Below are 16,421 nucleotides of genomic sequence, written 5' to 3'. Positions count from 1 at the left end.
TCAGTTGAAATTTGTCATGATGTTGGTAGTAACATATAAAGAAAAAAAACATTACAAAGACTTATATAAGGAAAAGACAAGATTACTCACCTCTGGAAAAGTTTTATACTTCAAGGGCTGCTAAAATACCTATTCTTAGAATTATTAATATCTGTAATTCCCAGGTCTCAGCCTTTAGGAAGCTGAACTGAAATACTTAAGTGACTTTTAAACTCTGATACTGCTCAAGAGCATGTGATTTACTCTGAAAATTACAAGATACATACACACAAACACAACATGGGCAAAGAAGGTGGACCACACTTCTGCAACTTACTATTTACTTTACTATACTTGTACTACCACAGTACACTCATATAATTATAAATTATATTGCTACTCTTAAGTTAAAAATTTACCATAGAGCAACCACAAATGGTAATGTAAAAGAGTAAAGTTTGGTTTCTTAGAAGATGAACAAGTCTTTAGAGGTACTAGCTAATTTTTAAGGCTTTTAGGGAATTGGTGCTCTCCTTTATCTTTTTTCTTTTTATAGCTTTAATGATATACATTTCACACAACACACTCTAAAACAACCAATGGGTCAAAGAAATCACTAAGGAAATTAAAATACTTTGAGATAAATGAAAAACAGAACATACTAAAACATGTGAGATGCAGCATAAGCAGAACACAAAGGGAAATTTAGAGCCATAATCACCTACATTAAAAAAAAAAACGAGATTCCAATTCAACAACCTTGCCAGAAAAAGGAAACTAAAGGCCAGCAGAAAGAAGAAAATAATAAAGATTACAGCAGAGGTAAGTGAAATATAGGACTGAGAAAAAACAGAATCAACAACATCAGAAGTTGGCTCTTTGAAAGGATCAATACAATTGACAATCTTTTACCTTAACTGACTAAGAAAAATAGAGAAGATACAAATAATTAGAATCAGAAATAAAGGAGAGGACATTAGTAACAAAAAAATCAAAAGGATTATAAGTGAATACCATAAACAATGGTCCACCAACAAGTTAGATAATCAATACATGAACTAACTCTGAGAATCACATAAATGACCAAAACTGACACAAGAAGAAACAGAAAATCAAAACAGACCTATAACAGGCAAACAGATTGAATCAAAAATTAAAAAACCTCTAGGATCAGATGACTTTGCTTGTGAATTCTAAAACACATTTAAAGAATTATTAATACTGATTGTACTCAACTCTTTGAAAGAACAGAACAGGAGGAACAATTCTTAAGACATTCTGTGTGCAAATACTATAAAGAATTTCCTGTTCATAAAATACAAGACTTAATGCTGTTTGAATGTCAATATTCCTCAAAGTGATCCACAGATTCAGTGCAATTTCTATCAAAATTCAAATAACTTTTATGGCAGAGACCAAAACTGAGAATCCCATTATATGAAACCAAAAGGGGCCCTAAATGGCTAAATGATATTGTAAAGAGAACAAATCTGGAAGACTCATACTTTCTAATTTCAAAACTTACTGTAAAGCTACAGCAATCAAAATACAGTGGAACAGGCATAAAGATAAACATAAAGACCCATGGTACAGAATTGAAAGTATAGAAATGAATCCAAACATCTACATCGAACTGATTTTTGACAAAGGTGCCATGACCATTTGATAAAGAAACAACTGTCTCCTGAACAAATAGTGCTGGGACACCTGGGTAACTTCATGAAAAGAATCCAGTTCTGAACTCCTGCCTCACTCCATACATTAACAAAAACAAAACAAAAACATGGGTCAATCACCTAAATATAGGAGCTAAAGGTATAGAACTATTAGAAGAAAACATAGGGGTAAATCTTTCTGACTTCAGCTTTGGCAATGGATTCTTAGATGGATACCAAAAACATCAGCAACAAAAGAAAAAAATAGAGAAATCAGATTTCACAGAAATGAAAAACATCTGTCCATTTAAGGACAACATCAACTACAGGACGGAAGAAAATACTTGCAAATCATATATGAGGTCAGAGTTTAATATCCAGAATTGTAAGAACTCTTACAATTCAAAAACAAACAATCCACTTAAAAAATGGGCAAAGGATTGACTAAATTTTACTGCATGTGAGATGAAAGTTCAGGGACGGGAATAAAAGCTCATATTGTACACCTTTTCAGATTCAAAAGATGTTAGCCCATGAATATGCATTATTTAATCAAACCTTATACTCTGTTTTTAATGCTTTACTTTTTAAATTATCTAGGATATTGCTATGATGAATCATACAAATGGACATTTTAATTGTAGTCACATATCAATAAAAAGGCTTATACTGATGAACACAAAAAATTGAGAAATAAGAAAAAACAAAAATATTAATTCTTAAATCATAAGACCTTTTAAAAAATATAAATTTATGGAACTAGGGTAAAATATTAAATACAAGTAATCCAATATCAAAGGATAAAATCAAATAAAAGTTTTGTGCTTTTATGCCCTGGGATTAGTTTCAAAGAAAGGCAAGATAAACCCCATTATTTACCAATTTAATTTTGAGGGACTACAACTCTGGTATATTAAAAATGGTAAAATTTCCAATAAAACAAAATATGATACAAATAATTAAATAAACAAAGATAAGTGATCAATTCTTCATGAAATTATAAGTATAAAAATATTTTTATATACAAAAAACTTAAAATCAGCCAGAAAAGTAAACATCATACCACAAATAAAATATACATGTATATATAAATATATGCTTACATATATATTTATATATATAATACATCTGATTACTGATGATGCAAATTTATAAAAACTTCATGCAGTACAATCAGATTTTAGTGGTAGAGTTTTTTATGATTAAAAAAGGGAAAATAAAAATTAAAAAAAAAGCTTAAATTGCATTTCATAACAATTAGGTTTCTATGCTATTTTAAAGATTATCTTAAGGAAACAGTAAAAGGGATGCAAACATTAATGCACTGCACAGAATATGTTACAAGCTGAAAAAGGAAAAAGAAGCTCAAACACCATTCTGCCAGGCAGAACTGCAAAACAATCTGAAATTGGACACTGATCCTTCAAGACATAGAAAATTTTCACTTCTTAATATCTCACACAACTATTCTTAAATGTTAGGTAAAATAAAACCATCAGTAAGAAAAACAGTCATGTTTATCATTTTTAAATTAAAAATACCTATAGGTATAAGAATTATTAAAGCTCTACATATACGTTTTCTTGAGGATCAGTACAAATTTCTTGTGCTAAACAGATAATTAAGGATAAGCTCTCATATGGGTTTTGCCAATGCACTGTGTACCTATCATACTGTAGGTCCCATGAATTATGATTAAAACCAGTGGAAAAGATTAAGAGGATAACAAAAGAAAATTTGTAGGACACGTTCAATAATATTCTTAACCTATTTAAAAAATTTGTGAATTGCAAACTGATTTCATAAATTGAATAATTCAAATAAATAAACTTGTTTGCAAATAAATCATTCACTATTTAAATGAGATTACAGATAATTTTTCCTTAATCTTTTAATGGTGAAATATAACTCTAAAGAATACTTTCTATAGTATTTATGGTTTATAACATAGGCAATGTGTACCAAAACAAATCTGCTACTCTATTTTAGACATTTAAAGCATCTGTCAACAACAGGTTAGCTACAAGAAAAATGAAAAAGATACTCTCAAAAGTTATTGCAGACAATATTATAACTATCCTATTCTAAGATAAGTCTAACTACTGCCAAACAAATACAATAAAACTAACATTAATAAGAGGTAACTACAAGTACAAGAAAAGAGTTATATTATTAGTCCCTATTAATGTTCAATCCCAAGACTGTCTATTTCTGTAGGCAAGTCACGCATATCATATCGAGAGAGATCAAATAAACTAGGTAACTGGTGATGCAGAGAACGGACAGTGTTCACGGCACGTAGATGGACCTACAGTAATAGTTAGTGTTGCAGAAGCTAATGATGCTTTAAGCAAAATTGGAAAACATGAATCCATGCAGTTTTACTGAACTCACCTGACAGAGGTGTAAAACCATTCTCTAGGAGCAGAGATGCATGCACAAAAGTAAGAATATGATTGCAAGTAATAGACTTTAACAAAATAAAAATATAACACTAAACTTCAAAATGACGAAACATGGACAACGTGATGGTCTAGGGGATGGCAGCACTCCTCTGGGCCTCACCTCTCTCTTGGCCAGCAGCACGTTGGGGACGATGTGCGGCAGGCAGCGCCCCAGCATCAGCATGACGCTCGCCTCGCTGTCTGCGATCCGAGACACCTGGAAGACCACAGGGTTAGTCAGGGCTGCGCCGGAGGGCTGCTGTGCGCGCGGGGCTTCACGGCCACAGCTTGGACCCTGTCACTTCTGCTTCAAACACACATTCAACAGGACAATTTATGAGGAGGAGGAAAACAAAAACAACAACAACCTGAGGTTCCAAACAGGACAGACATTTTTGTAGACCAGACGTGGATTTAAAACACTAGGAAGAAGCAAGGGAGCAGACAGGGAGGCTTACTAGGCTTCAGTTCTGGGAACAAATAGCGATAACACAAGACTGGGGCAGCCTCAATGGCTTTTAATCTTTGTTTTGGGGGGAAAGGTACCCACAAAGTCACGATCTTTGGTTAAGGCGAAAGAGAAGCTTGTATAATGAAAACACATGCAAGGGGAAGTCCATGGGGGCTGCCCGAGTCTTACAATGAGAACTGCCAGACTGCATCCAAACCATTCTCTAGCTCTTCCAGATTGTTAACAACACTGTGGGACAGAAGCTCAGAAGAGGTGAAGTGGAATCAACCACAAGAAAGGTATTAATAGAAAGGGAGAAGTATAAAGAAAGGAGAAAAAAAATACCCTTTTAAGATAAGCCTGCAACAACAGTTACAAAGGACTTGATGAAAAGAAATCTGAGAGACAATTTACTCTGCAATCAAAGACAATCAATCCTAGAGAAATTAAAAATGGAGTAATCTAAAAATAACTGAAGTTATAAATAATATATACACCTGACTTGGTTTTCTAAATTACACCATAAAGAGGCATATAATTGTAGGTTGGTAGACATAAAAAATTAAAACTATACTGTATAGAGTCACTGTCTTACCAAACAGAGCTTTAATCCAAAGATAAAAATAATCAACTACTTTGCTTGAAAGCAGAAAACTTTGGAATTATTTCTTAGATTTTTTACTTGAAACAGAGTTGTATTACAATTATTTTTTGGGTAAAATGCTAAGAAGAAAAACGGAATGTTTTAAGAAAGTTGCAGGAATCTGGTATAACTTACCTCTGATCCTAAACGACTATCTGCTGACATTCGACAGAAAGAGAGTAGTGCTTGATGGAAAGCAGGAGACAACTTCCTAGAAGAAAACAATGATGGAAAATGGGACAATATCGAATAGTTAAACTGGCGTTTAAGGAGAAAATAAGTTGCAGGTTTTAATTCCCATCATTACTTGAATCCTACCTCACACATGTTTGAATTTCTTAGCCACAAAAGATTTAAGGTCACTTCACTGGAGAATCATACAGGGAAAAAGGAATAGCAACAGCGGACACGACTGAGCGACTTCACTTTCACTTTTCACTTTCATGCATTGGAGGAGGAAATGGCAACCCACTCCAGTGTTCTTGCCTGGAGAATCCCAGGGACGGCGGGGCCTGGTGGGCTGCTGTCTCTGGGGTCACACAGAGTCGGACACGACTGAAGCGACTTAGCAGCAGCAGCAGCTGAGCTTAAAGGAGCTGATATTATGTGAATGAATGTCTTATAAATGTTAATAGATTAAACCTGAAGTTGTATGGCACGTCAATGACTATAGAAAGTGTTTGCAAAACCTGAAATGAGGATTTCCCCCCTCCCCCCTAATTCTCTATGGTCCCAGAAAGGTAAAGAGTGGCTGCAAAGGCTAACCTGGTATGTTGCTGAGAAGTTCTGCAGATCTGTATCATGATAATGATAACCCTTAATGTTAGGAACCCTCATAAAAGAATAAAAAATTAAAAATAAATGAAGGAGAGGCTCATTCAACGTTCACATATATTTTAAATGAAGGATTTTTTGTAATTGAAATTATTAGCCAATTTATGTTTAATAAAGAAGGTTAAAACATTTATATTTGTAAAATAACACTGGTCTCTATGTAATAGTATTCATAATATTGTAACTATGAGTTGTATTTTATGTGCTCAATCTACGAAGAGAAGGGGTGACATCTAAGGTTACATAACAGAGGTTACTTAGTATACACCACGAAGCAGCCCCCAGGAGCACCTGATTATGGACTTAGTGTGCCAAAGCCTAAGCCTGTTTGCTCATTATGTCCCCACTCCCCTAATCTTTCAGCAGAGGGAGCTACAACGCATCTAATTGCCCAAACCAGAAAGCCTTTATCCTTCCCTTAGTTTTAACCTCCTAATCCAATCATTTTTTTTTTTTTTTTACCTTCTATCTTACAAATCTATCTATGTCTTTCCAATACAGGAAATTCCACCATTTCTTTCTTGGACTCTTCCAACAGATATCCCATGAGTCTCAGTTCTTGCTACCCTCTAATTACCACTACTCTAGAGGACTCTTTCTAAAACTTCAGTTCAGCTCAGTCGCTCAGTCATGCCCAACTCTTTGTGACCCCATGGACTGCAGAACACCAGGCCTCCCTGTCCATCACCAACTCCCGGGGTTTGCTCAAACTCATGTCCATTGAGTCGGTAATGCCATTCAACCATCTCATCCTCTGTCATCCCCTTCTCCTCCTGCCTTCAATCTTTCCCAGCATCAGGGTCTTTTCCATTGAGTCAGCTCTTTGCATCAGGAGGCCAAAGTATTGCAGTTTCAGCTTCAACACCAGTCCTTCCAATGAACACTCAGGACTGATCTCCTTTAGGATGGACTGGTTGGATCTCCTTGCTGTTCAAGGAACTCTCAAGAGTCTTCTCCAACACCACAGTTCAAAAGCATCAATTCTTCGGGGCTCAGCTTTCTTTATAATCCAACTCTCACATCCATACATGACTACTGGAAAAACCATAGCCTTGACTAGATGGACCTTTGTTGGCAAAGTAATGTCTCTGCTTTTTAATATGCTGTCTAGGTTGGTCATAACTTTCCTTCCAAGGAGTAAGTGTCTTTTAATTTCATGGCTGCAATCACCACCTGCAGTGATTTTGGAGCCCCCCAAAAATAAAGTTTGCCACTGTTTCCACATCTATTTGCCATGAAGTGATGGGACCAGATGCCACGATCTTAGTTTTCTTACTTTTCTACTCTCTTCTTTTACCTTCATCAAGAGATTCTTTAGATCTTCTTCACTTTCTGCCATAATGGTGGTGTCATCTGCATATCTGAGGTTATTGATATTTCTCCCGGCAATCTTGATTCCAGCTTGTGCTTCCTCCAGCCCAGTGTTTTTCATGATGTACTCTGCATATAAGTTAAATAAGCAGGGTGACAATATACAGCCTTGAAGTACTCCTTTTCCTATTGGGAACCAGTCTGTTGTTCCATGTCCAGTTCTAACTGTTGCTTCCTAACCTGCATACAGGTTTAAGAGGCAGGTCAGGTGGTCTGGTATTCCCATCTCTTTCAGAATTTTCCACAGTTTATTGTGATCCACAAGTCAAAGGCTTTGGCATAGTCAATAAAGCAGAAATAGATGCTTTTCTGGAACTCTCTTGCTTTTTCCGTGATCCAGAGGATGTTGGCAATTTGATCTCTGGTTCCTCTGCCTTTTCTAAAACCAGCTTGAACATCTGAAGTTCATGGTTCACATACTGTTGAAGCCTGGCTTGGAGAATTTTGAGCATTACTTTACTAGCGTGTGAGATGAGTGCAATTGTGCGGTAGTTTGAGCATTCTTTGGCATTGCCTTTCTTTGGGATTGGAATGAAAACTGACCTTTTCCAGTCCTGTGGCCACTGCTGAGTTTTCCAAATGTGCTGGCATATTGAGTGCAGCACTTTCACAGCATCATCTTCCAGGATTTGAAATAGCTCAACTGGAATTCCATCACCTCCACTAGCTGTGTTCATAGTGATGCTTCCTAAGGCCCACTTGACTTCACATTCCAGGATGTCTGGCTCTAGGTGAGTGATCACACCATCGTGATCATCTGGGTCGTGAAGATCTTTTTTGTACAGTTCTTCCGTGTATTCTTGCCACCTCTTCTTAGTATCTTCTGCTTTTGTTAGGTCCATACCATTTCTGTCCTTTATTGAGCCCATCTTTGCATGAAATGCTCCCTTGGCAACTCCAATTTTCTTGAAGAGTTCTCTGGTCTTTCCCATTCTATTGTTTTCCTCTATTTCTTTGCACTGATCATTGAGGAAGGCTTTCTTATCTCTCCTTGCTATTCTTTGGAACTCTGCATTCAAATGGGTATATCTTTCCTTTTCTCCTTTGTTTTTCACAGCTATTTGTAAGGCCTCCCCAGAGAGCCATTTTGCATTTCTTTTTCTTAGGGATGGTCTTGCTCCCTGTCTCCTGTACAATGTCAGGAACCTCTGTCCATAGTTCATCAGACACTATCAGATCTAGTCCCTTAAATCTATTTCCCACTTCCACTGTATATCATAAGGGATTTGATTTAGTTCACACTTGAATGGTCTAGTGGTTTTCCCTACCTTGTTTTAAAACTTAGATACCATCATGTTCCAAGTCTCTAAAATGAGTTAACACAGCTTATGTGACTTAGTCTCAGCTTAATTCTCCGACTTCCCCTTCTGTTGTCTTCTCATCTGCATGCTTTGCTTCAGCCTTCATAAACCCTTTCTTGCTTCCAAGTGCAGTGTTCTTCTGCTCCTATTAGTCCCTCTTAGAGGGAAGACTTCCTCTTATCTCTTGGCCTGGTTCACTTCTACTTACTCATTAGGTATAAAGTTAGAAAATACTTCTTCCCTGAAATTTTTCCTACTCTGACGACTAGGTTAGGTACCCTGATTGTGTGTTCCCCAAGCAAGCTGAACTTCTCTTATATTACTACCTTTTACAATATTATAATTGCCTGACAGTCTCTCTCTTATACTGTAAAGTCTGTAACTGAAGGGTACCATATGTTTGGTTACTGTTATTATACTCTTCATTTGGGCTTCTCTAGTGGCTTCATTCAGAGAAGGCAATGGCACCCCACTCCAGTACTCTTGCCTGGAAAATGCCATGGATGGAGGAGCCTGGTAGGCTGCAGTCCATGGGGTCGCTAGGAGTCAGACACGACTGAGTGACTTCACTTTCACTTTTCACTTTCATACATTGGAGAAGGAAATGGCAACACACTCCAGTATTCTTGTCTGGAGAATCCCAGGGACGGGGGAGCCTGGTGGGCTGCTGTCTATGGGGTCGCACAGAGTTGGACACGCATGAAGTGACTTGCCAGCAGCAGCAGCTAGAAGACTGGCAGGCTACAGTGCATGGGGTCCCAGAGAGTCAGACATGACAAGCAACTAACACTTTCACTCTTCTTTAAACTTCAAACTCTTCGTTGACATTGCCTGACACACAGTTAAGAGCTAAAAAAGTTAGTTGGACAAATTTAACAATCATCTTTCTCCTGAGAGTGGCTTTGGAGTATATAGGAGATATATGGAACTACTATAAATGCCACTGCATTATTTTTATGACTATATCTTAACCATATTAGATTAAATGCACTTTGAAGACTGGGCCATGTCTATTTCAATCCTGTGACCCCCTCATAATACCTACACACACACACACACACAACCACACACAAAGTTGTGGCATATGAGTCAAAAAGTTTGCTTTGCAAAAAAAAAAATCAAATACTTCTCACTAATAATGAGTACCTTTAAGTCTAAAACAAATTAGTCATGCTTTCCTATGACATCCCAACACTTGCTATAATACTCCTCCATTTATTAGGAGGAGGAAGTATGACTGGCTCAGAATGCATCACAGGGTGTGTGTGAGGATTAACTAAGCTAGCATATGTAAAGCATTTAGAACTGTGTCTGATATATAAAAAGAACTCAATAAATATTCCACTCTCAGAGAATATTCTTTTTCCACATTATAATGTAAACACTTTTTGTCTCCTCTACTAGAAAACATAATCATGATGGGCAAGGGACCCTGCTTTGCTCATCTAAGTTCAATCATTGTGATTCAATAAAAATTAAATGAATTAAGATAATATTAATGACACAATGTTACTAATGGAAGCAGAAGCAGAAAAAAGGACTAAGATCAAGAACTAATCACCTTTTTAGTAAAGGCAACTATTTAATATCAAAACTTTCTACTGAATCTGATAATGCTTGTAGAACATAGAGAAGGTAACAGCACTGGGTAAAATACAGCCCAGAGAACATACATGTTGTTTATGGGTTTAAGCACTGAGCTAAAACGGGACCTAGTTCACTCGTGGTCTACTCCTCTGCAACACAATTTAACTTAGTAATTACTTGTGATTTTTCATAGTGATGTGGACTCTGCTCTGTGTTAAGTTCATGCCAGGCACATAAAAATTCATGTATCTGATATGCAAAATAAGAACTGAACCTCTTCTAGTTTGAGAATGTACTAAATAGCTGAAAGATGCATTTCAAAACAGGACACATACTAACCTATTGGGTTTATCAAAATGGACTGTGTTTTTACTTGATGGAGAAGAAGATGGTATTCCTTCTCTTTCTCTCCTGGGGAAAGAATGCGGGAAAGTCTCTTTAGGAACAGTAGAATCAACTTCATCTGATTTTGAAAGATGGACATCCTTGTTTTCTCCCTTGTCCAAACTATTTATAACTGAATTCTGTCCACTGTCTTCAGAGTCTTTGTGGGGAGACTGATCCAAAGAAGGCTGAACAGAGTCACAAACTACAGGGCTGGCAAAGTGCTCATTTTTGAGGAAGTCCATTTCACTGTAAAAGAAAGACAAATTATTAGAGAAGAAAATTGTATTTTTTAAGACTTTGGCAATAGCATAAACCTCATACTGGGTTTAATGATTTAAAAGTATAACATATTAATAGAAAGTGATTTGGCAACTAATTAATCTTTTCTGTGCCATAGATATTGATGCTTCATATAGAAATGTAGCCACAAACTCTTACAAAACATAAAAATATTTGTATAAACTATGCTTTGGATTATCACTTAGCCTTCTTCGTGTGTGAGATGTGGAACATTCCATCTAACCCACAACATGAGTATAAGAATTAAATGAGATAATGAATGGAGAATGTGTATAACACTAGCAGGAAGACGCTGCTTTATCACCACTGATACAACCGGAAGAGAGTAAAAAACACCCTACTCCTTTGTTCCAAGACATACATGAGTTTATGATTATTATAGTGATTAACAACTTTTGGGGGTGAAGAACACATTAAGTATATAAGCAATTATAAGATTTTTTTCCCCAGAAGTATTAGGATATGAAAAATTATGCCTTACAACTGAAATATTATCTTATATGTTTATATAATTTGTCTATTTCTTTAATAATTTTAAGAGGTTTTATAAGAATGATGATTAAGTACTAACCTTTCAAGTCTTCTGATTTGTTCCATCAAAGACCATTTCTCACTATTTAATAAACTAATTTTATCTTCTAATTTCTGTACTAGCAAGGAGTTCTAAAATCAAAATGGGAGAAAAACAGAAACTCAACATCTCATAGTCTGCTTTTACATGGCTTAAACACTTTTTGTGGACTTGATTATTAATACCTCTCACCTCTACAGTCTGAGGAGTTTCAAGGGTTGAAGGAAGGTTGCCTAAAACTGGTGTCAGAGCTTCTAATTCGTCTTCTTCTACACCACTGGCCACGTCCACAAGGTCTTTCCCAGTTACTTGATGATTTCCAAAATCTCGGTAGAGCTGCAGTAAGTCTGGAGGTTTGGGAATATTTAATCCTACGTCATCCCATAGTTCAAAATCCTAAAAGATAGAAAACAGTAACATAAAAAAATCTATGTGGCAGTTTTATCTTGCATTTTTGAGATGTATCTTTTCCTTATTGCTACTATCTTGAAAACTCAACATAATTGTGTGATAATGTCAAAGTGTGTGTGCCCGGTGAATAACATCCTGGGAGCCAGGAAGTGTCTAGGATTAGAGTGTGAGATGCACGCCCACCTCATACTTGAAAAATAAGGGAAACAGGGTACTCAGTGGAGAGACAAGCTTTCTTTACAGCAAAAAGGATATTCTGGACTTCCCTAGTAGCACAGTGGATGAGAGCCTGCTTGCCAATGTAGGGGACCTGGGTTTCGTCCCTGGTCCGGGAAGATTCCACATGCCTTGGAACTACTGAGGGCACGCTCTAGAGCGCGAGGGCTGCAACGGCTGAGCCTGCCAGCTGCAACTACAGAACTCGCGCGCCTAGAGCCTGCGCTCCGCAGCCAGAGAGGCCAAGGAGTGAGGGGCCCACGCACCCCAGGCTGAGGAGTGACCCAGCTCGCCACGACTAGAGGGAGCCCGCGCGCAACAACAAAGACCCACCACAACTCGCGCGCCTAGAGCCTGTGCTCTGCAGCAAGAGAGGCCAAGGAGTGGGGGGCCCACGCACCCCAGGCTGAGGAGTGACCCAGCTCGCCACGACTAGAGGAAGCCCACGCGCAACAACAAAGACCCACCACAACCAAAGAATTAAAAAGTAATACATTTATAAAATTTAAAAAAAACAAACAAAAAGGGATATTCAGAGAGAAGTTGAAAATAAAGACTATTTATAATAAGAAAATTTCACATAGCACCACAGAAAGGACGGAGAGGAAGTAAAGGAAAGAACTGGCAAGAGGGAACCAAAAAACAGTAAGATAATGATTATACGCAGATAAGAATGTAAGAAAACTATCAGTAAGTATCTGAGTGCTACTGTACATGCAGGCACAGAGATGAACACGAGATTCGTTTAGCCTCAAGAAGATTATAGGCTAGTCAGGGAGATAAGAGATAATCTTAGGTAATCTTAGAGCCATTAAGATAAAATCAGGCCACTAAGATAAATGATCAAAAATAAATTCAGGTAAAAAGTCTTACCTTTTAGCCAGAGGCGAAATGTGAAAGCAGTGAGGGCCCTAGCACAGAGCTGCTTTAAGGTCAGGTGAGACCACCACTGAGCAGCATCCAGCGGCTAAAGAAGAAGGAACTGAGGAGCACTTGCACTGCCCTTTGTAAAACAGTTTTATTGGGGTATATAGTTAATAAATAACAAACGGCACAATTTAAATCTGACTCTTTGCGACCCCAGGGACTGTAGCCCACCAGGCTCCTCCGTCCATGGGATTCTCCAGGCAAGAATACTGGAGTGGGTTCCCATTTCCTTTTCCAGGAGATATTCCCAACCCAGGGATTGATCCTGGGTCTCCCGCATTGTAGGCAGACGCTTTTATCATCTGAGCCACCAGGGAAGTCTTAAATCCACAAGCTAATTTAAAATGTGCAATCTGCTAAGTTTTGACATCTGAGTACACACCTGAAGAGATCACTGCAATCAAGAAGATGAACTTGGGGGCTTCCCTGGTGGCTCAGTGGTAAAGAATCTGCCTACCAATGCAGGAGACACAGGCTCGATCCCTGATCTGGGAAGACCCCACTCGTCACGGAGCAGCTAAGCCTGTGTGCCGCAGCTACTGAGCCTGTTTGGTCTCGGGCCTGGGAGTTGTAATTACTGAGCCCATGTTCTGCAACTACTGGAGCCCACACCCCCGGAGTCTGAGTTTTGCAACTGAAGAGTAGTCCCCACTCGCTGCAAATAGCGAAAAATCAGAGCAGCAATGACGACCCAGCACAGTCAAAAATAAACACATAAAGCAGAGAAAAAAAAGAAGAAAGATTAAACACCAAAGCTATGGAAAAAAAAAAAGATGAACTTGCTCACTCCCCAGAGTTTGACCGGCCACTGGCAACACTTCCCCCTTTTTCCTCACGTACGCCCCGTTCCTAGGCAAATACTGCTCTGTTTTCCGTCACTGTTATAGGTTTACATTTCTTAGCATTTTATATAAGTGGAAGCATACAGCAAGTACTCTATTTGCCTGGTTTCTTTCATCCAGATTATTGATTTTCAGAGTAATCTATGTTGCATCTGTCAGAGGTTCATTTTTTGTTTATTGCTGAGTTAGCATTTGATGTACCAATACATCAGAATTTTTTATTCAACTGCCTGCTTTTGGATACTTGGGTTGTCTCCCTAATGTCAGCTATTATAAATAAAGTTGGTGTGAACACTGCGTAGGAGTCTTGGTATGAACATCTCCCTTTACTTCTCTTGGACTGTAATATCTAGGAACGGAATGATCAAGTCATATAGGTGGTGAAGGTTTTAATTTTTTTAAAATAGCCTGCTAAAAAATGTTCCAAAGTGACTGTACCATTTTGGATTCCCATGAGCAATGATGATATTTCTACTTACTCCACATCTTTGCCAAGACTTGGTACAGTCTCAGTTAAACATTCTAATAAGTGTGCTATGGGATTTCATTGTGACTTAATTTTTATCTACCTAATGACTAAAGATGTAGAACATCTTTTTTCATGTGCTTATTTGATATCCATATAGGTTCTTTGTTATAAATCATCTACATTTTTTATAAATCATGTATATATGTTTGTTATAAAATCATCTATATAAATGTTTTGTCCATTCTTTTAAAAATTGGGTCTTTTTTTATTATTCATTTTATAGAGTTCTTTAAATATTCTGGATAGAAATTCTTTATCAGATATGTTACTTGAAATATTTTACCTAATCTATGGCTCATCTTTTCATTTGTTTAGAGTTGCTTTCAAAGAGTAGAAGCTATTGACTTTGATGAGAACAAATATCTGATGAAGAACACCATACTTCTGGTGTCATATATAAGAAATCTTGCCCTGCCTTCCAGGGTTGCAATGAATTTTTCTATGTTTTCTTCTAGGAGCCTTATGGCTTTAGAATTTACATTTAAATCCATGATCCATTTGAATTACTTTTTGTATACGGTGTGAGGTATGGTTCAAAGTTCATTTTTGGAGGTATATAGATATCAAAATGTTACAGTACCAATTGTAAAAAAGACTATACTTTCTGAATGGAATTTACTTTGTGCTTTGTTAGACATCAAAAGATCATCTATGTGTAACTTAATCTCTTGACTCTCCACTAAGTTCCAATGATCTGTCTACGTTTATGTCAGTAAGATACTGTCTGAACTATAATATCTTAAAGTCAGCTAGTTGAAGTCCCCTAATTTTGTACTTCTTTATTAAAGTTGTTTTGGCTATACTATGTTATTTCCATTTCCACAGAAATTTTAGAATAAGCTAACCTCTACAAAAAAAGCTGGCGAGATCATTAGGATTGTTATTAAAAGTACAAATCAATTTACAGAAATTGATACTTTGACAATACTGAATCTTATCTATTAGCACAATATATCTCTTCTTTATGTCTTATTTTCTTTCAGCATGTATAATAGTTTTCAGCGCATAATCCTTCATCATATTTATCCCTAAGTATTTCCTATTTTTTGGATACTTTTATAAATGGTATCTTTAAAATTGAACGTTTATTTGTTGCTAGCATACAGAAATACAATTCATTTTTGTTTACTGACCTTGAATCCTACAGCTTGTCTATCATCACTTATTATAGTGTTTAACACTATAAGCAGTCTATAGGATTTTCGATACACAGAATCATGTTACCAGTGAAAGTTTTCTTTCTTCTTTTCCAAAATATATGCCTTTTATTTTTTTTTCTTGCCTTGTACTGGCTAGATTCCTCAGTATGATGTTCAACAGAAGTAGTGAGAGCAGATATTCCTGTTTTATTCCTTATCTATTCCTTATCATTCATCATTAAGTATGATGTTAGTGATAGTTTTTCTATAAATGTCTTTTATGAATCTGAGGAAATTCCTCACAATTCCTAATTTCTTTAAAGTTTTTACAGGAAAGACATGTTTGATTGTGTCACATGTTTTGAGCTGATCATATGATTTCTCTTTTGAAAAGTTTCTTAAAACGGTGAATTACAATGACTGATTTTTGGACTAATCAATCTTATGTTCCTCAGATAAACCATTTGGTCATTGTGTATTAGCACTTTTACACACTGTTGGATTTAATATAGTAAAATGTTATATAGAATTTCTATATCCATGCTTATGAGGAAAATGAGCCTGCAATTTTCTTTGTTAGCCAGATCTGTATCTGGTTTTGAAATCAGAATTATGCTGGTCTTATAGAATGAGTTATGAACAATTCCCTTCTCTTCAATTTCTAGAAGAGTTTGTGGAGAAGTGGTATTACTTCTTCCTTAAATACCTGGTAGGTATCTACAGTGATATAACCTTGCTCATTTACTTTACTTCTTCCTTAAAAGTCTAGTAGATATCTATAGTGATATAACTTTGCTCATTCCAGATTCTGATAATTTGCTTCTTGTCTCTTTT

At 36.8% G+C, this 16,421-nt stretch overlaps 1 protein-coding gene across 7 annotated transcripts in view; it reads right to left on the bottom strand.

Moving 5' to 3' along the window:
- The window catches only part of RELCH (RAB11 binding and LisH domain, coiled-coil and HEAT repeat containing), a 112,990-nt gene that overhangs the window by 62,972 nt on the left and 33,597 nt on the right, over positions 1-16,421 (bottom strand). For 5 of the 7 annotated variants that reach the window (XR_008706810.1, XR_008706811.1, XM_055559570.1 and 2 more), the window contains exons 6-11: positions 11,716-11,919; positions 11,524-11,615; positions 10,605-10,898; positions 5,308-5,383; positions 4,200-4,295; positions 4,029-4,052 (exon numbers count right to left, since the gene is read on the bottom strand). Coding sequence is in view for 5 of the 7 variants with exons in the window: in XM_055559570.1 (XP_055415545.1) it covers positions 4,029-4,052; positions 4,200-4,295; positions 5,308-5,383; positions 10,605-10,898; positions 11,524-11,615; positions 11,716-11,919 (786 nt within the window). In the remaining 2 variants the exon portion in view is untranslated. The remainder of the gene's footprint in view (positions 1-4,028; positions 4,053-4,199; positions 4,296-5,307; positions 5,384-10,604; positions 10,899-11,523; positions 11,616-11,715; positions 11,920-16,421) is intronic. The other 2 variants (XM_055559572.1, XM_055559573.1) reach the window with 1 other exon arrangement.

The sequence above is a fragment of the Bubalus kerabau genome, chromosome 21 (genome assembly GCF_029407905.1).
Source record: "Bubalus kerabau isolate K-KA32 ecotype Philippines breed swamp buffalo chromosome 21, PCC_UOA_SB_1v2, whole genome shotgun sequence".
Lineage (NCBI taxonomy): Eukaryota > Metazoa > Chordata > Mammalia > Artiodactyla > Bovidae > Bubalus > Bubalus kerabau.
The sequence above is the reverse complement of the archived record's forward strand: the minus strand, read 5'-3'. Positions and strand labels throughout refer to the sequence as shown.